This window comes from Psittacula echo (genome assembly GCF_963264785.1).
Source record: "Psittacula echo genome assembly, chromosome: 6".
In the NCBI taxonomy this organism is placed as follows: domain Eukaryota; kingdom Metazoa; phylum Chordata; class Aves; order Psittaciformes; family Psittacidae; genus Psittacula; species Psittacula echo.
This window is the reverse complement of record NC_137743.1, coordinates 32,527,999-32,547,645: the sequence shown is the minus strand read 5'-3', so window position 1 is coordinate 32,547,645 and position 19,647 is coordinate 32,527,999. Positions and strand designations below refer to the sequence as shown.

At 37.0% G+C, this 19,647-nt stretch overlaps 1 protein-coding gene across 4 annotated transcripts in view; it reads left to right on the top strand.

Moving 5' to 3' along the window:
- The window catches only part of DPP10 (dipeptidyl peptidase like 10), a gene marked incomplete at both ends in the record, with an annotated part of 569,906 nt that extends 552,562 nt beyond the window's left edge, over nt 1-17,344 (top strand). For all 4 annotated transcript variants that reach the window (XM_080621254.1, XM_080621253.1, XM_080621252.1 and 1 more), the window contains 7 exons: nt 9,538-9,732; nt 11,255-11,309; nt 13,154-13,253; nt 14,045-14,103; nt 14,192-14,264; nt 15,619-15,692; nt 17,207-17,344. In XM_080621254.1, the coding sequence (XP_080477380.1) occupies nt 9,538-9,732; nt 11,255-11,309; nt 13,154-13,253; nt 14,045-14,103; nt 14,192-14,264; nt 15,619-15,692; nt 17,207-17,344 (694 nt within the window). The remainder of the gene's footprint in view (nt 1-9,537; nt 9,733-11,254; nt 11,310-13,153; nt 13,254-14,044; nt 14,104-14,191; nt 14,265-15,618; nt 15,693-17,206) is intronic.
- Between the last annotated feature and the right edge of the window lie 2,303 nt (nt 17,345-19,647).

Genomic DNA, 19,647 nt, shown 5'->3' with positions numbered 1-19,647 from the left:
GTGCTCTCTGGTAGAAATGCCTGGGATTTTCTGAGCTTGTCAAACCTAGCTCTGTTTCATTGTACTTTTATGTACATGAGGCAGTGGTCCTGCTGATAGTGTAGCCATGGGTAGTTCTGCAGTCTTTCCTGGACCCATATTGATCCCCACCCACAGAGGATCTCATTCAGAGCATAGAATCACAGAATCATAGAATAGTTAGGGTTGGAAAGGGCCTTAAGATCATCTAGTTCCAACCCCCCTGCCATGGGCAGGGACACCCCACACTAAACCATGCCACCGAAGGCCTCATCCAACCTGGCCTTGAACACCGCCAAGGATGGAGCATTCACAACCTCCCTGGGCAACCCATTCCAGTGCCTCACCACCCTCTCAGTAAAGAATTTCTTACTTGTATCCAATCTAAACTTCCCCTGTTTAAGTTTGAACCCATTACCTCTTGTCCTGTCACTACAGTCCCTAATGAATAGTCCCTCCCCAGCATCCTTGTAGGCCCCCTTCAGATACTGCAAGGCTGCTATGAGGTCTCCACGCAGCCTTCTCTTCTCCAGGCTGAACAGTCCCAACTTTCTCAGCCTGTCTCCATATGGGAGGTGCTCCAGTCCCCTGATCATCCTCATGGCCCTCCTCTGGACTTGTTCCAACAGTTCCATGTCCTTTTTACGCTCCTTTTTATCCTTGATAGAAACGGGCAGAGCTTCTAAGAAGAGCTCAGTTAAGATGCGTGAAGCAAAACTGCTTTTAGGAACACTGGAAAGGAGAAAAAAATATTTCTGAGTGTCAGTGACTGAAGGCATTATAGGCATGATCCAAAGTCTGTTGACATTTGTAGAAAACTTCTATGGGAGTAAGAAGTATTCCCTGGCTTGCTTTTAAAAAGAAATATGTGTGTATGTCTTTCAGAGACAGTCAGCGTTTAAATTGCACATCTACAGAAAGTATAGCATAGGAAGAGAGCAGAGTCATGAGCATACCTGCAGCCTACCTAGGAAAACCAGTTAGGGCCAGCTCAGGGCATCATTTGTTACTACCATTTGTCCACCTTAGCTCAGCATGGGTCTGCCATAGGTGTAGAGGGCTTTCACTTTCATGCAGATCTTACTCCAGTCCAATTTAGAAGCAATTGATGTGGATTTCATTAACACAGGTGTAGGAGTGTACTGCTAAATTCATGAAAATACCATGTCAGCTGAGCTGTGTCAGCTGAGCTGTATCACCTGGAGTAGACCTCCCCTTAGTGACAACAGAGATCCTTATTGTATGTGAGGTCAAATTTACAAGCTTGATCTGCTGAGTGATCCCAAATTCCTCTACTCATCTCAGGTCTTAGATAATAAGACAGAGAAGCATAAAATTGCTTATTTCTAAGCCCATTTTGTGTTTAAAACTCAGGTTTTTCAATTGTATTTGTCTGCAGTCATGGAAGCTCTGTGCTTGAAGTAGCTCATGAAAACGATTTTCTTGTGGAGAAACAGGACACATGGATTATTTCATCTTTGCAGTATTGGCTAGCTTGATTTTCAAAGCATGATTGTATTTTAAGCAGCTCTTTTGAGTGTGCCTAAGGCAAACTGACTCCAGCAGCATTACAGGGAGTTGCAAATGCTTGTGCTTACTGTTTTTTCTGAAAGCAGGGAAACACTAATGTGTTTATCAGTGTAACACTTTCCTTCTTAAATATCCCAGTAACTATGTAATCTGCCATATACAGTTATGGTAGAATACAGGTTATACACTCATGTAGAACCTAGAGGAGACAGTAGAGAAGGATCAGAAACCTGGAGAAGGCCAAGGCCAGAAATGTCAGGAAAAGAAAAAAATTCTAATTATTATTAAATGTTTTTACATATCAAGAGTTGAAATACTGCTAACAGTATTGAGGCAAGGTTTGAATTCGAACTTACCGAAGTTGTCAGTACCCAGTGAGCAAATAATATGGCTGAGTCATAATGTATGGATATGTTTCATAATCATCTTAATTTTTTATGATTTTTAAGGATATTCATCAAATTCTGAATACAGGTTGTGGTATCTACATTTATAATATGGAGACTTTGTTGCTTTTTAGTCAAATCCCTACCTTTGAAATACTAAATTCTTAACATTAGGTTTAACAGGAGTTTATTTTTAGAAAACCCTATACACTCATGAAAATATGGAACTGAAAATTTAAAATCCATCCTGGCTCTTGTAACGTTGTATGTTTCGTATCCCACTCTTCCCTAGGAGAGAATGAAGTTATATTTCTTCAGCAGCTTTTTACAGAATTTAAACTAAGATTTCTAGCAGTCCTTTTTTTAGTTAAAGGTGTTCCCAAATGAAATAAAAAACTGAAAACTGACACTGAAGTTATGGGAGGTTCCCTTGATTTTTGAGCCTAATAAATTCTGTCTAGCTCTTGAGAAAAAAACAAATGGAAATGTGTGTGCATGCAGAGCATAATTTCTTGACCCACGCATCCCCAAATTGACATCTTAAGGTTCATTTAATTATCAGAAGTACTACTTAAAAAAAAAAAAAAAAATCAGGTCTGAGAAGAACATGTAGCTTTTACAGGAAATGCTGATTAATTTTATATATGGTACCATTTCCTAGATATCTGACTTTCCTGAGTCCCAGAGCGGTACTGTTGGGACTGATTGAGGAACACCCTTTTTCTGGTGCTAGAAGTGTTAGACAAATACTGGATTAGTGGCTGATAACAAGCACTGCCTTTCATATTGTTCAGTTACAGCTACTTCCTTGTGTACATTCTCAGACATGATACAATTATCATTGTATTCCAGCTATTGGAAGTTTGAAAAGAGTGCTTACCAATGTCCTTGGTAAGAATGTTGGTTTTAATCGTATATCCATTTTTTGGAAAGGAGATGCTATAGAACAACATATTGATCCAGGCAACATACACTTAGATGTACATGAAGAGAAGATATATGCCTGGAAAAGTGGCTTCTGAAGTGGCTTTTGCTTTCCATCTCAGTAGCAGTGCAATTTAATGAGGGCTTAAGGAAAATAGAGGAAGGGAGGCAGACAGGAAGGAAGTCAGGCAGGCAGGAAGGAAATCAGGCAGGCAGGAAATCACTTATTGTGTCTTTGTAGTGCAAATTAAATGCCTAGTTAAGTGTATATATGTATATGCATCGAAGTGCATATAGGCTTTGTCACCTAAGATGGAGAATAAATATGGCATGGAAGATCTAAGAGGCTCTGTTTGGCTGCAGTCATTGCTTCAGAATCACACCACCCCTCTGGTGAAGATTCATCTTCCATGTGTCTTAAATTTTGCCAGATTCTGGCTTGCCTGGGTGGTCTCATTTTTGTGCTGGTGGCTGGTTTCACTGGCTCAGAATAAAGTGGGGTTTTGACAACTGAGGCTCATAATTTTTCTGTAAATTTTCATCAGCATCAGCTGCTTCTGTGTGGTGTTACGCGCTCTTTGGATCCATAGCGTTACAATTATGATAACAGAATTTGGAAATAGATAAAGGGGAGAAAACCATTTCAAAGGTGCATGACTGTAATAAGGCTCCTGTATTCATGCAAGGATGCCTGCAGATAAATTTAAATTTCCAGCACCTCGCACCCAGGTGTCTTGAGTGTTAAGGCTGAATCCTGGAGGGGAGCCTGTACAAGTGGATTCTGGTCCTGGTGTGAAACCTGAGTGTGAACTCAGTACAGCTCCAGGTAGACACAAGCTTAAGGATCAGGCCCTGGATATCCTATAATCTTCATCATAATGAAAGGCCAGGTTGGACGGAGTCTTGTGTGACATGATTTAGTACTTAGTGTCCCTGCCCATGGCAGGGAGGTTGGAACTAGATGATCTTAAGGTCCTTTCCAGCCCTTACTATTCTATGATTCTATAAAGATTTTGTGAAGATTTATCCATTAGCAGTTGCAAATCATGCTGTAGTGCTCAAATAGAAGATCATTGTATTGCTATGTTAAAATTTACATCCATCTGTATGGATGGACTATTTAATGGATAGGTTTCATATAGAAACCAGTTATGTCAGCTAGCACTGTTTTTCATTCCAGAATTGTGATGCATAATCCATAAAATGCCATATAGATTATAAGACTCTCCTTTCTTCCATTTGTTCTCCTAAATCACTAATACATTTCACACTCAGTTTCCTTCTGTTATAATACATACAGTGTAACTATAGATTAGAGTGCTGTACAGTAATTGCCTGAAAGAGTGATTATCATCTCTTTTCTATATAATTAAGACCAAAGCTTAAATTTCAGATCCTTGATTTTCTCATTATGGTTCACCTTACTCATTAAAAAAGCTGGAAGATACACTCCTTGGTAACACACAGGAAATGATTAAGTAAAGACTGCCATTTAATCTGGGTAATAAAATGAGAGGTGATAATCATTCTTTATATTTTCTTGAACATAATTAACCTCATTACTTCAAAATCTGTAGATAATGTATCTTAAATGTCAGCATTTATTATTTAACGCCATTTAAAATTGTCCAATATGTAAGTGGCTATTGTAAAACTAAGTCAATGGAGAGATTGTTCTGTTCTTTGAGGGGAAAGAAAACAACAGGTATCCTCCAGAGTAACAGTGAATTGTCTCCAAGAGGTTTCTGTTTGTTTGTTTACTTGTTTTCTTATAGTTTGGTAATAAACAGGAATCACTTCACCTGTTACTGAAATGATGAAAGTTTTAGGCCTTGCACAGACAATCACACCTGTTTATGCCTCCAATTAATGCACTCTTAGGACTGATAGCAAGATAAGACAACCAGGTTGAAAGTGAAGAATATTTTTACATCTTCAGGAATAACTGATTAAAGGACTAGAAAAAATGTAAAGAGGCATAATGCAAGTATTGGAAAATATTTTATATCTGAAGTCAAATCAGACCTCACTTTGCCTATTTTAATAGCTATCTTGCATGCCTTTCATTTGTTGTAAATTATATTACTCATTTTACCAGGCAGCTGTTTCAAGTGAAGGTGAAGTCTAAAAATACGTGGTGGATTCCACTACTTCAATTGTAGTATGTTTGCAGGGGTAAAATTCCTGAAGGCTGTTTTGTTTGGCCCATTCTTCATCTGTAAAACAGCTACAAAGTTTACTTTTTAACATATCTCTAAGTCCTGTGAATAATTCACTAATTGTCTTTCAAGCCATCCATTTCATGTCTGTATTCATCCTGCCTTTGCCAACTGTGGCAGTATTTCACTGCTCTATTGTGTTTCTGTTACATCAAAGTATTTGATAAAGGGGCTTTTCTTTTTTACTCTAGATTTCCTTCCCCATTCTTTGAACTTTGTAATATTTCTCAGGGCATAGAGGGAATTCATTTAGCTTAGGCTAAACAAGGGATAGATTAGAGGCTCACTTTAGCTGTTTTACTTGTAGTAGCAGTCCTGATGCTATGGGCAGTGGCGGATCTGCTCACTCCCTTTCTCTTCAGCCTTGTCCCCACAAAAAGCTTGAGGAATCATTGAGCTAAGATACATCCTCTCTTAGCCTCCTCTACTCCCACTTCCCCCACAGCAGTTACTGTGTGAATAAAATGCTCATTTAATCTTCCTTAGAAAACGATGAGGAGATTCAAAATTTCACCTCTTTTTTCTTATGACATGGGACAGTGTTACATCTCTTCTTCCCAAAAATGCATTTGTAAAGTCTTCAGCCTCAAAGGTTTCAGAAAGATATTTAAAGAATAGCAAATTTTATTTTTTATACTATGCTGTCTATGTCAGTCCTGTCTATCACATGATTCTACCCTAGTAATGGAATAATTTCTTGCTAGTGATATGTTTTGTTTGGCCATATCTGCAGGGAGGAGTTGTAAACATGCTATCTGGTTTTAGTGGTTGCAGTCTGCTCTATCTAAACAGAGTAAAGGAACAAATAATAAATATTTGGGAATTTTTGTCCTCTATGTTTGGGGCTATTCAGGTTCCCTGATTTTTGACCAGTAATGATGAGTATGCTTGAAAGTTGATGCTTGTGAAAGGAATGCTCATGAAATCCGAAAACAAAATGGATTTTTCTGTTACACCAGTTTTGTAAAACAATCCTTCCCACTCCATTTCATCATAAGCAAAGTATGACTTTTATCAGTAGTATTTCTTACGTAGATTTTATCCTCTGAGTTGTAGTCTTTCTCAAATGTTTGCTATCAAGTTAACTTTCCCATACACTGCGTCAAATCCACTGTTTTGAAGAAATAGAGATGTACTGGAAATTAAACAGCGATGATAGCAATTACTTGCCATATCTGTGAAAATTATCTTCCCCCTACCCTGCTTGGTCAGTCCTATAACTTCTGAAATTCTTGTTTAAAATCTTAGTTTTTCAGTGGTACAAAACCTGGAACAAATTTTGCTGCAATCATGGTAGCAGAGTAGCAGAGGAGTATTGCTCAGAGTAGAGCAGCCACAGCCTCTCTGGTAATACTATGTTATTTCCTGTGTGTTGTAACTCAAGTCATGAACAGAGACTTCAGTTTAAACTTTTGATTATAGAATCTGAAAGATCAGGTTCTTCTCTTTTCAGCAATATATGAACTTATGATGAGCTGCTCCTTTTTACAGATGGTCTGAGACATATTTGTATGCCTTGCAAGAGGCATGCAAATTATGCACGAAGTTAAATGATATTGGTATATTATTGACGGCTTCTGTCTGTTTAAATGGTATGTCAGTGGTGAACTTCAGCAGTATGTCTGCCATGGTGGACTCCAAGCGTAGTCACTGTCAAAGACACTAGGCACAAGGCAGCTCTGAACCTTGAAAGTCAGGATCAAAACTAAAAACAGGAAAGTTTAAGTGCTGTCACAAGAAAAAAAAAGAAAAAAACATAATCAGGAAAAAATGAATCATTCTGCTCTTCTTTGACTCTGGAGAAGATGCTCCTTAAGGAACCTTCAAGGGATGTTGAAGAGCCTGAAAAGCCTGTAAGCTTCCAGGCTTACTGTTGGGGGTCAAAAAATAATTCTGTGAAGACAGTACTGCTGAACAGTAGCTAATTATAATTTGGCTGTAAGTAATGACGAGTATAAAGCAAAAACTGACCTTTGAGGTAACTGTAATCCCAGGACAAGCTTCACAAACCAGGCTCTGCATCTATTTTTGCTCTGTAGTAACAAACTTGCTTTGTTACAGAGCCCTCAGGATGATGTTCAGACTTGCATAAAGGATTAATACCTTGCAGAAGCCCTATTTAAAAGGTTAAAAATTGAGCTAAAATGTTGAATATAATATATGCTGTCTGTATGTGGAGGACAGGAGCATACCTCAGATAATCAGTATCATTTTATGGTAGCAACTGAACAGTAAAGATACCTTTCGATGGTAATGGGAATTTTGGGAAATGACTTTAAATGCCTGTCACAGACTACTTATATGGACATTCTTGAAATAAATTAGCCACTGGAAAATTGCTTCCAAAAGCAATATGTCAAGCAACCTATCATGCAGCAGTGAAAAATTTATAGTATTTAAAGTCTGATCCTAAAAGTAGCCCAGCTATGCCCTCTGAGAAAGAGCTTGAGAAAACATCACTATCAGTTCTTGCCCACTGAGAATCTTGCTGAGATTCTGTCTATTTTTCCTTTCTAATAGGAGAAATTATCTGGGGGCAACATCTTTCATTTAAAACCTCTTTTGGTTTTAAGCATTTTCTGGTGTAGAGAAATGCTTGCAAATGTAATGGTTCTTCCCTTATTCCCAAATATCTAGATATATATAGCCACACACACAAGTATATATATATATATATATAACCTAGATATATAACATGCATAAAACAAATGCGAACACTATAACTGTTTTGTTCTTATATTAGGTGAGAAGGAAGCAGGCTGACACATAATATTTTGACTTACATGGGGTGCATTACACTGTTGGAAAGATACCTAGCTAAACAAGGATATTTCTGACATCTTATCTTACTGTGGAAATATGGAAGAACTTAAAAAATAGTTACTGCTGGTCTGAGGCTATTGGAAGTAGTGGTGAAAGCTCTGTGAAAGCATCTATGTCAATGTAGATGCTTCTGAAAACCTCGCTCTGTACAATAGGCAGAAATTGAAAGAATTATTCTGTCCTGCTCTTACTGTGGATAATAATAATGTGCTTCTGAATTGTGTGTTTTCTGCAGAGCATACTTGACAGTCAGTATTTCCAAATTCATTGCTCTTCATTGTTAGCAGTTAGTGTAATCACAACTGAATTGGTTAAGCAAACAAAAAAAATTGCCTTTCCTTTCTTTTTATAAAGCGAAGTATAAACTTGATGCACAAGATAATGGTAAATCAAGCATAACATGTTGTGCCTGAGTCTGTAACCAAGTAATCCTGATTTCAGTGCATGATATAGCAACTATGTAGGTAGTTCTGACTGAATTAGAGAACTTATGTATTCATCATACACTTGTTAATTGAGCGGTTACCTTGAAGATAGGCTATGTTATCCACAGCCAAAACCAGATACTGAATCAGCACATTATTGTACATGTAAGACTGTACTTATTGTAGGAATTTTTTATATCTCTTTACCCCCCACCCCCACCCCCAGTTTATATAAGCCTCTTTGGCAAAATAATAATTTCTGTCTTCATCTTTCTTTCACCTTAGACAGGATATTCCCACAGACACTGTCCAATCTAATTTCCATACAGCCAGCACAGACACTTTTACATTTTAATTTGCATTCAACTGGCAGATGCAGCCTGCATAGAAGTATTTTGCATTTTGTACAACTTCATGGTAGCCTGCTCTCTTATTCCATGTTTATCTTGAGGGAAAAATAATGACAAGCTTCCCTTTTAAAACTGACACTTTATTTTCTTTGCAAAGAAAATAGTATATTTGGCTTCAATGGAAAATCTTATTGTTCCTCTAGAAACTGCATTCTTCTATTTTATTCCACCTTTTCTGCTGTAAACCACTTTTTTTTAAAGTCATAAAATAAATTTACCACTCCTGCCTGCATCCATTTCTTGCTATGAATTTGAATGGAGAAAATATAACTTTTTCCAGTATGTACTTCAGTCTTCTTTGTGCTCCATTTCAAAATATCCATTCAATAATGCAATTATTTTTGTTTTCTAAGATGACATCTGTCTTATTATGCATCCTATAAAATTATAATCAGGATATTGAATGAATTTTCCTTTTTTTCCTGTTCAGTGTGACTTAACAAATTCTACATGAGCTTCTTAGAACTGAGAAGTTAGTTTGGAGGGGTTTTTTTTTCACTTTATTAACCCAAAAGCAGCACTATGTGTTTTTAGTTTTCTGTTTCTTTCTATAAAGTATATTCAGGTACTGGTGATGCTACAACACCGTGGTTATAAAGGTAGAGAAATTGTTTTGCTTACTACTGCTGCAGGGATGCCATCACTAGCTAATGTGATGGTATCAATGGAAGTGATAATAATTCAACAGGATTGCATAACCGACTGAACTCTGCCATCTAGGTTAAATAAAATATCAGAGAACGGCAAAGTGCGTCACATTGTCAATAGCCCTCGTTTGTGTCTGGTGTGTTGGTATTTGCAGTGATGAAGCTCCAGGCAGCCAGTTGGTTACAGATAAGTTTCACATTGACTGGGACTCAGTGCTTGTCAACTCTGATAATGTCATCGTAGCTCGATTTGATGGCAGAGGGAGTGGATTTCAAGGCCTTAAGATTCTACAGGAGGTCCACCGATGCTTAGGATCAGTGGAAGTGAAGGACCAAATAGCAGCTGTAGAGTACGTATGTGCAAACTTTTCTTCTCTTTTGCCCTGCTTCCACGCTGATGAATGAGCATATTTAACTGGAACTGCCCAGAATGTTTTCTCTGCATAGTGAATACTGATAATGTTTATTTTTAATGCAGTTGCAAATTCTGAAACACTAATCTTTTAATTACAAACAGCAAATAAAAGATCAAAAAGGTGCTTGATTTTTGTGTTGCTGGTTCTCTTTTGATAAAGCTGACTTTCCCTGTGCGATCTAACTATTGCATTTGAGCTAATTCATATTTGTCTATATTTCTTAGGAAAATGTCTTGCAGTGCACATGTTGAAGTTTAACTGTATTTGTGTTGCAATATTTTAGGCCTGTACAATAGGATACTGCTCTCATTTCCACTACAGAGTTCTGGAGTGATCATACAAAGCAAATGGAATTAAAATTGTGTAAATAAGGGCAAAATTTGGGCAAATGGACTGTTATTTCTCATTACATTATTGTTCTCAGGCTAATATAAATCCATCAGCTGCAGAAAAGAGTCATTTCTGTCCGAGGAGTAATCGCACATGGCTTTGACAACACTCTTTACTCGGGATGCACATGTCAAAATGGCTAATATCAAGGTCTGGATGGACTTTTTCTAGGGATTTGTAAGGAAATACAGATTTTAAGACAGACATTTTTTTTTTTTTCTTCTTTTGAAAGGGCCACTGCACAAGTAGGCAACTTTCTCTGATATGACATAGCTAGGCAGAAGAGCTCCTAGTGTTCATGTCTGTAAGGAATGGGCTGTGTTGAGCATGGCAATTCAAGGTAACCCTTGCAAAAGGGCCGTTGGAAGCAGACCATGCGCTGTGCTCTGAAAACTGAGCTCTCCACTCATACTAAGATGTTTTAGGCTAAATTACATCCGGCTTCCTTTTGGATGCAATGCATGGGAAAAGCAGAGGGTGGCCTTGGTTGAGACAGCAGCTGGTATTGTCTCCTCAAAAGCAGCTGGATTTTGCCCTCAGATTATTCTGTCTTTTCTGTATAAAATTCACCATTGCCAATTAATTACCTTGAGACAATTAATTGGAATTTTATCTAAATCCAGGAAGTTTCATTCATTTTAGTTTCCTTTAGCTGTCAAAAAACTAGGCACCTGGTCAAAGCCAGTCATTTAAGCTCTAGTTGGTGGGAAATCCTGGCATTTCTGGAGGGTGATTCTCCCCAGACTGAGAGAGGTTTCCAGGATGGGTGGGAAGAGGGTGTCTCTCTTCTCTCCTTGAACTGAAAAGCAGATCTTAATAGGCAATTTAGATGAGATGTTCAAATTCAGATATCCAAATTAGGTGAGTTGAGCTCAACAGCAGCCATTTGCCATATAGAGAAGGAATTAGAAAGCAAATCACATTAAAACTTTTATGGATGTAATTTGTCCTTCTACCTGATCTGCATGTATGACCATTACTGTACAAATAATTTTCTTTACGTACTAGACTCAAGTAAAATTCACCATTTTACCAATGTAAAAAAAAACCCTTTTTTTCCTTTCAGATGGCTATTGAAACAGCCCTTTGTTGATCCTAAGAGACTGAGTGTATTTGGAAAGGTAATGTGCAAAAATAGCAGGATGTATCATCACGATTCATTAAGAAAATGCTATCAATTCATAAATATATTTATCTATTTTCCTGAGGCAATTTCAGTTATTAAAAGAGGAAAAAACCTTCCATAATTTACTGTATGTTCTGTATATTATTTTTTTCTCAGACTGGGTATTTGAGATCAATCAGATCACTTTTATGGTAACACAGTATTTATGTTTCAAAGAGAAAGTATTTTTTAAGAAAACATCTGCATTCCTTAGAAGATGGATACTGAGGAATGAGAAGTGAAAATGTGAGAAAGCAAACAGCAAAAACTGGGAAATTTGATAAGCTTTAAATTCAGGGAAATTTTCCCCTTCCATGTTAACCTCTCAGGGTTGTTTCCTACTGTCAAAGAAAAATTCATAAAATTTAAAATTCAGTTTTAAAGTTAGAAAAGAAAACCAATTTATTTAAAAGCTTCCTAGGGTTAATTATTTCCTCCACTCTGCTTATTTAAGAGTCGATTAAAAATTTTCTTTAAAACTCGTTTCCTTTTTACTATGTACAATGTGATAGGAAAAATCTTCTTTTTTTTTTTTTTTTTCATTCTATGCATTAAATTTGGCTTAAGAATAGGAATGAAATATGCACTTTGCTTGAAAATAAGGTAACTTTGGAATTGCTTAATGCTGATCTCATAGAGCTGGACACATGCACACTGTCAGGGAGCTCTTTTAGAGATACACAGAAATAAAATTCTTGTCACAGTCAATAATGTAAACTAGGTACAAGAGCAACAAGACTGTCCAGAAGGGCAATCTGCCAATGCCACCTTGCTCATCTCTGTGGGGGTACAAGCCCAAGTGCAGCACCATCTGAAAGCCTTTTTGAACTGTTAGACAGCAAATTGTGTTTCCATGTAGTTTGCATTTTTATTCATGGAAGTAGAAAGAGAGCTTTAAAATTAGTTGCAACTTCACAGCCAAGCAGCTTCTTGAAAATAATGACAGCTGGGTTGTAACCACAGAAATCCAGGTGATGAGTGAGACACCTTGCATCAGGACATAGGAAGTATTTTCTTCATTGTCATTGTGAAGTGCTTCTAAAAATGTGATCTCACTGTGCCATGTTTTTGACCTGGAAAGCCTGGCTGGAAGCAAGGGCACAAGCACAAAGCGAAGAAATTCCCAGGAGAAGTAAACTAAGCTCTTAATGAATACATGGCATAAATAATAAATAACCTGGCAATAGCTGTCCTAGGATTAAAATTGTGCTGTGGAGCTACTGGGAAAGACACAAAAAGAATATTAAACAAAAGCAAAAGTAGAGAACCCAGAGGCAGAGGAAAGCTGCTATTCTCCTAAACTTTTTGAATTATATAAGTTACCGATGGCCACTCAGAAAGCCTTTCTTAGGTGAAATCTACTGCACATTGACAATTCTGGGCAGCCCTTGGCCTTCTGGGCTGGAATTTCTGTGGGAAAGTAATAACTCAGTTCCTTACACTCCCTTGAAAATCCAGCTCTTATTCTGTATTTCTTTTAGTGTTTTCTTTTGTTTTGTTTTGTTTTGTTTTTTCTGATTTTGAAATCTTTTACTAACTATAGGCTAGTCTGCCATGATGGAATTCTGGAGCTTAAACTGAAATATACTCATTATTAATTGCATAGCTTAAAGATTATGACCAGGTCTAATGAGATCTTTATTCACTCTTAATTATAGGTTTACATTTCCTTTAAAAACAATTCTTGCAGATATAAATACATACTGTAAAACGATCCCATCAGGTTAGCGCAGTGGCCTTTAACTTTATTGTTGCTCAAAAGAAATGAAACAAAAATCTCAAGATAATTTCCATTATTAGGGATACGGTGGCTACATTACATCAATGATCCTGAAATCCAGTGAACGGCTCTTCAAGTGTGGAGCTGTGGTGGCACCAGTTACAGATATGAAGTTGTATGGTGAGTATTCCCTGCTCTACACCTGCATGATAGTCTATTCAAAATATTTTATTTATGGAGGTAGTACTCATTTTAACTAAGGGCAGGTAATGTAACTATCAACTAGATTTCACCTATCCTGTTCTCTTCTTTGAATGAAAGGGCAGAGGTAGCCCTGAGATAGTTTATCAAAACATGCAACAGTTACAAGGTTATTAACACCACTGATTTTTGCAAAGGAGTTGTGTTTCCTGTTTCCCACTGAAATTCAGTCAGGTACCCCGTTTCCTAAGAATCCTTTAGGTAGATCAGCCTAAATCCAGACTTCCTTGTATTAAGAATGAGTCTCTGAAGGTTAGTGGTGAAGGCCTCACAATATCAGTCATGTTGTCGTTCACTCACAGGCTATTTTATTCCGTATATGAAGTTTTGGTCACAGGCTATGGACTGTGGACTGTGATACACAAGAAATTAGACCAGGTTACTTTACTGGTCTGTTAGTCTTTGGGGTTTGTTGTTTGGTTTTGTTTCTTTGGGGGTTTTAGGGGTTTCTGTTTTTTGGGGCTTAGGGTTTCTGTTTTGAGGGGGTTTGGTATTTTTTGTTGCTGTTTGGGTTTTGTTTGGGTTTTATTAGCCATTTAAATATGGTGTTAAGTGAAGTGATACATTTAAATAGCAAGTTCTGGTTTTAAATTAACATCTCTTTGTTGAGTTCATGGCTTAAAGAGCTTCTGACTCTAGGTCAGAACTGATGAGTTTTAAAATAGAAGCGATTTTGATGAATTCACAAGGTTTTGTTTTTACTTTCACAGCATCAGCTTTTTCAGAAAGATACCTTGGTATTCCATCAAAAGAAGAAAATACCTATCAGGTAACTTAGCATAAACAAGTAACTTAAAAATTACTGATTCACTCTTAAAATGCAATTCAGTTACACACTGTGTGTGTTTGTTTGCTAGGCATCCAGTGTATTACACAATCTTCATGGTTTAAAAGAAGCCAATTTGCTGATAGTTCATGGGACAGCTGATGGTAAGTATTTACAGATGCAATTACATTTGGAGTCAGAGGTTCTAATAGGCAGGCTTTCGAAGGCTCATTAGGCACACACTTAGCAACTACATTTTTAAGTTTCATTATCTCTCCAGTAGGATTTTTTATTTCAGTTGTCACTTCTAACTCTAAACTGATGACACTTTTCTTTGCTGAGTCTTTCTACCTTTTAGGTGCTGTATGTTCTAATTTGTTTAAAACTTGGGAACCACAGTACCGCTAGTGAAAGGTATTATATGAATTACTAATAGAACAACATACATTTTTAATGGTATTTGAAATTCATAGAGATTCTGCAGTTGAAGAAGGAATTATCAGGATGCTTGGTAAAGTACAGCACCAAATGAGAAGTTAAACTTTTCATCCAATAAATCAATAGTGCCAAAGCATCTCAAGCTGATGCTATAGGGAACTTTTTAATAGCACTTATACTTCTATCAGCAGTTTAAGGCAGAAAATGAGTAAAACAAAGTTGTAGCACTTTAAACAGAATCATAACTTGTCCCACGATATAATTTGTAATTACAGATTTAAATTTGACTGTAGTATATTTTTCTGAACTTTCTTAACTGATGTAGGTCTTAAGAGCAAGCTTTGGTGCAGGCAGAAAGGGAGAGACAGAGAAGATATACTGGGTGACTAAGCAGACTTGAGGGTCTCAGACTTTGATGATCGTAAAAGGCAGCAGCAATTTCTACTCCTCTGAACTGGGCAGTAGATGAAATTGGGAGTCTAATAGATGTCTAAGCAATACAGTGTGTTCAGGACAAGGACTCTACTTGCTGCCCTTGCTTAATATCACACCTAGTGACAACACCCAGCCCACTTGCAGCCTGAGCTCTGCAGTGTTAGGACATGGTAATAAAGTTGTCAGGTTTTTACCTCGCAAAGATTAAGTTTTTGCTATGTTGCAGGCAGAAAGTCCATTGCCTAAAGAATGGTGGGCTTTAACATTACTGAGCAAGCAGTAGAAAATCCAGTGTGCTTTCCTTTAACACAGTTATAAACTGTCATGATGTTCAAACAGAATGGTTTTACACACCTCTAAACTCTCACAGTATGTGTAAATCAAGGGTAGAGAGGAGTCCTTATGGAATGGCTGGAAGGCATGGCTTCCTTTGAGGTTTCCAGCTCCTTCTCCAAAACCTCCACTGTTACACCCTGCATCGCTGTAACTGGTGGGGTTGTGCAGTTCTGACCAGAAAAGTAGTCAGCTTCAGATCCAGTAATTACAGAGGTTGGAAATGTTTTCAGTCAAAGCTGTTTAACAGAAATAACTATTTCATATTAGCGTGTCTTTTTCTAATACTATCCAAATGTTGTTATCTTGCAGCTAAAGTCCACTTCCAGCATTCAGCAGAACTAATTAAACATCTAATAAAAGCTGGACTTAATTACACTATGCAGGTATGTGCAGCTGTGACATTTCCTATAAACACAGGTCAGCATTTAGCCTCATATTGCCTTTTCTTCCCTGGGAAGGAGCATTTCTACCTCAATGCAACCAGTATAACTTCAATTTACAGTTAAAACTCCATTTAATACCATTTTCCTTACTGTTAGTATGGCCATCAAGAGCTGTATCTTCTTGTCATTCTTCTGGCTCTTTCTCCTCTCTCTCATCTTTTTCGCACCTGTTTATCCTACAATGCTGTATAAAGTGCTTTAGAGTCCATGTGCACTTCTTGTAATATGGATATCACTACTTTAGTCCCTTTTTGCCTAAAAAAGTATTGGGTCATATGAAACTAATTTCCCCTTAGTTTCAACATTAAAAAACATTAAAAGGCAGCTAAAAGGGAAGAGTGCTGATCTCTCTCTCTATAGCTATGCAGAGGAGGAGGGTGCTGTAAGAGACCGGCTGGGGAGAGGGCAGGGCGTGCTGCTGATGTACAGACATGCATGAGACCCACCACAGTGTACATGGATGTTACTGGCCAAGGGCTCTGATTGCATTAAGCCTTCTTGAATATTAGATTATGTGGGTTTGGGTCACTCCTTCAAATATCTCAGATGTTACCAATTGCAAACCTTGACCTTACTGAACTTCAGTGAACTGTAGTTTCCACTGAAGTGTGTGAGTTTACATCAGGGAGGACGTGGTAACAAGGTGATTAGCATCACTTATAAAGGGAAAAGGACTTTATGTGTAAAATCTGAGTGGGGTAGGATCTGTTCCAGCTATCCCTGTGAGTTCAGCTGAGGTGATGTGAAGGCCTGTGGAGAGAGGAAGAAGCAGGAAATACAAGAGTTTTCAAAAGAGCCTGTTGAACCCTTCTCATGCAACATATCGTGAGTTCGAGGAAGCAATTGAAACTTTTTGCCTCAGGCCCTGCAATTCTCTGGTCCTAAACCTTGTGGCCTGGATTTCTTCATTCAGCCTGCAATTTTTGTTCAGCCTCACTTGGGAGAAATTTCTAGTGGAATTTGATTTAAGAGATTAAAATGCCCATATCCACTCTTGGAGAGAGAGATGATGGGCTTTAGATAAGATAGGTAAATAGTTAAAAATGTGTATAAAAAGGTTTTTCACTGAACATTTAGAAGCTGAGTTATTGAGAGGTTCCTAAAAGCATGAAGTAATTAATCCTTATTGACGTTAATGGAATTTGGATGCCCCAACACGATTGAAAATGCCAACTAAGTAAACTGTTGTAAGCACAATGACTGAGAATATAATTTTTTTTCTCTTCTGCAGATCCCACTGCAGTGGTTGTTTTATGTAAGTTCAAATTCCAAGAGAATGAGTTTTACTTAGAGTTTAATTAGCTTTCCTTGATGCCATAAAACTACTGTTATCATCCTGGTGTCATCTAAAACATTTTGAAGATCCCAGAAAGAAAATAGAAAGAAAATTAGAGCCCTAAATATTTGAAAAGCCTTTAAAAAACTATTTACTTTTTTCCTTTCTCCTCTGCTAGATCTACCCGGATGAAGGTCATAATGTTGCTTCTGAGAAAAGCAAATATCACCTTTACAGCACAATCCTTGGGTTTTTTAGTGCTTGTTTAAAGGAGGAGACACCAATTTTACCACAGGAACCTGAAGAGGATGAATAAGGAAGCCTATTTGTGTAGTACTGAAGGGGACTTACTTTTCAGCTCAATAAAACCTTAAATAAAAATGACTGTAAGATTGCAGATTCTGGAAAAGCTCAAGGGCAGCTAAAGGATATCACAGTGGAACAGCACATTTACAGACAATGAGCTAATAAACTGGAATTCAGCTAAAAAGTCCAAACATATTACCAAGGGATGAAACCTTTACCTTTGTGGAAGGTCAACAGTTGGTTACAGTTTCCTGGAAGAACTTAGTTTTGCATAAGTGTAGGGTTAGCGCATGTTTGTTATGTTAAGCCTCACTGTTGGTTCTGTAAGTGGTTGCTCGTTTTTTAATTTAAATGCACATCTTTATTCATCTTTGCATAATGCACAACCTATCTTAAGTATTATGGCCACTAATATTTTAAAAGGTGAGCTGCAATCTAACACTCTACTGTAACGTTAAAATAAGTGCAATTTTTTTGCTGTCTATTACACGTAAGAAACCACAGAGATAATAAAGGGCACGATATTTTCTCTAGTTTCTGCTCAAAGGGGATATATTGTCTAATGCATCATATAACATTGATACTGAAAATGATTTTTTCCCCCAATTTCAGCATTTACTATTATTACTGTACCTTCTAGTAACGAATAAGGGACTTTCTGGTAGTGTACTCTTGGTCTTTATGTATATACCCAGGACTCGCTAAGCAGAAAATCTTTTTGAGCTTGAAGAATTTTTTTCAAGACATAAATAACAGCTGTATTTAAAACAGTATCTGCAATGGAAATATTTCCCCAGGCCAAAATGTATCTATTGTTTCCTTAAAATATGTTTGAATTGTGTTTTGGTATTGTTTATAGTAGTTAATAGTTTTCTGGTTATACTCTAATTTTAGAATATGCTACTTTGTCAGATGGGAATTAGATACATAAATATTAAATTATAGTTTCTGATAAAGAAAATTTATTAACAGTGTACAACACCACTAAGTAATAACTTCACTCCTCAAATGAAGACATATTTTGTATAGTGCATTTTTGTTTTCTTCCTTTTGGTCTCAGATGTAATTCTAATGTTCATCAAGGTGGCCATGTAGCTGGAACACACCCAGTAGTTTTTATTCCAGAGCTGCTCATTAAGTCGCTTGCAGCAGGATTTACCTTCAACAGCATCACAAAGAATTGAAATGTTTTTCATTCAAGGCAAGGAAGCTCCTGACAAGATAAATTTTATTATTTATTCAGAGGTGAATTACAGCAATAGAAATTGAAACTATGAAATAAACAAAGCAGCCAGTTTGAGTTTGCAGGATGTTAACTCTGATCAGTGAAATCAAGTACAGTGTTGACTTAATTTGAGGTATCTTCCTGAAGGTATGTGAAATATGCTGTGCCACTTACGTGACAATAGCTGTAGGTTTTCGTCTTTCTGGATATATTCTAAATACTTTCCTACCCAGTTAAGGTTTCATTTCTTGCAAGATTAAAAAGAAAGTAATTTTTTGAAGGTAACTATACTATTTAAGATGTAAAGTTCTGCATATTTTATGAAAAATGGGAATTGGTTTTAATATAATCAAAAATTACCTGAAGCTTTTTACTCATTACTTTCTTTTGGAATATTTTATTTCACAGTTAGCATTTTTTATGATGCAAATAATTAATTTGTCTGAAAGGTGTGGTTTTATGGAACACTCAAAAGTCTCTGTCTCTTAATGTTTAGTATTTATCTTGTTTTATTAGCAATGTTTAACTATTTTTTCATTTATTTTAATACAATTTTAATGTGCAATGATATGTTGTTTGGGTCCCAGTGTCACCACAAAGTATGGCTTTGCTTTGTGGTATTTATAGTACATATAGAGTATATATACTTATATAGTATAGGTACATTATGTATGTACGGAGGCCGTTAAATGCACTACAATAACACCATACAAAACAACAAAAATGTAAGAATTGAAGGAAGGTTTTGGAAATCCTGTTTTATGTAGAGGAGCAACGTTTTAAAGTCTTCTAGTGACTGGGACTTCTAGATCGTGATTTTAAAACCACGAGCTGTGTGCACACATTGATGTAAAAAGCCTAATTCTTCTCAATATGCACTGGCTGTTTCTCTGCAAGATACCGACTATGTGCTTATATTTACTACTTTTCATACATATATAGCTTTTAGTTACCTGCAAAAGAAAACAAACAACTCTTGTGTCTCACCAATAGGATTATGCATGTGCTCAGGAAGTACGTTATTCCAGATCTGTGGAACCCACAACCTGTCTCCTTCTTTCCCCATATCTCTCTGTTTCAAGCCCCTG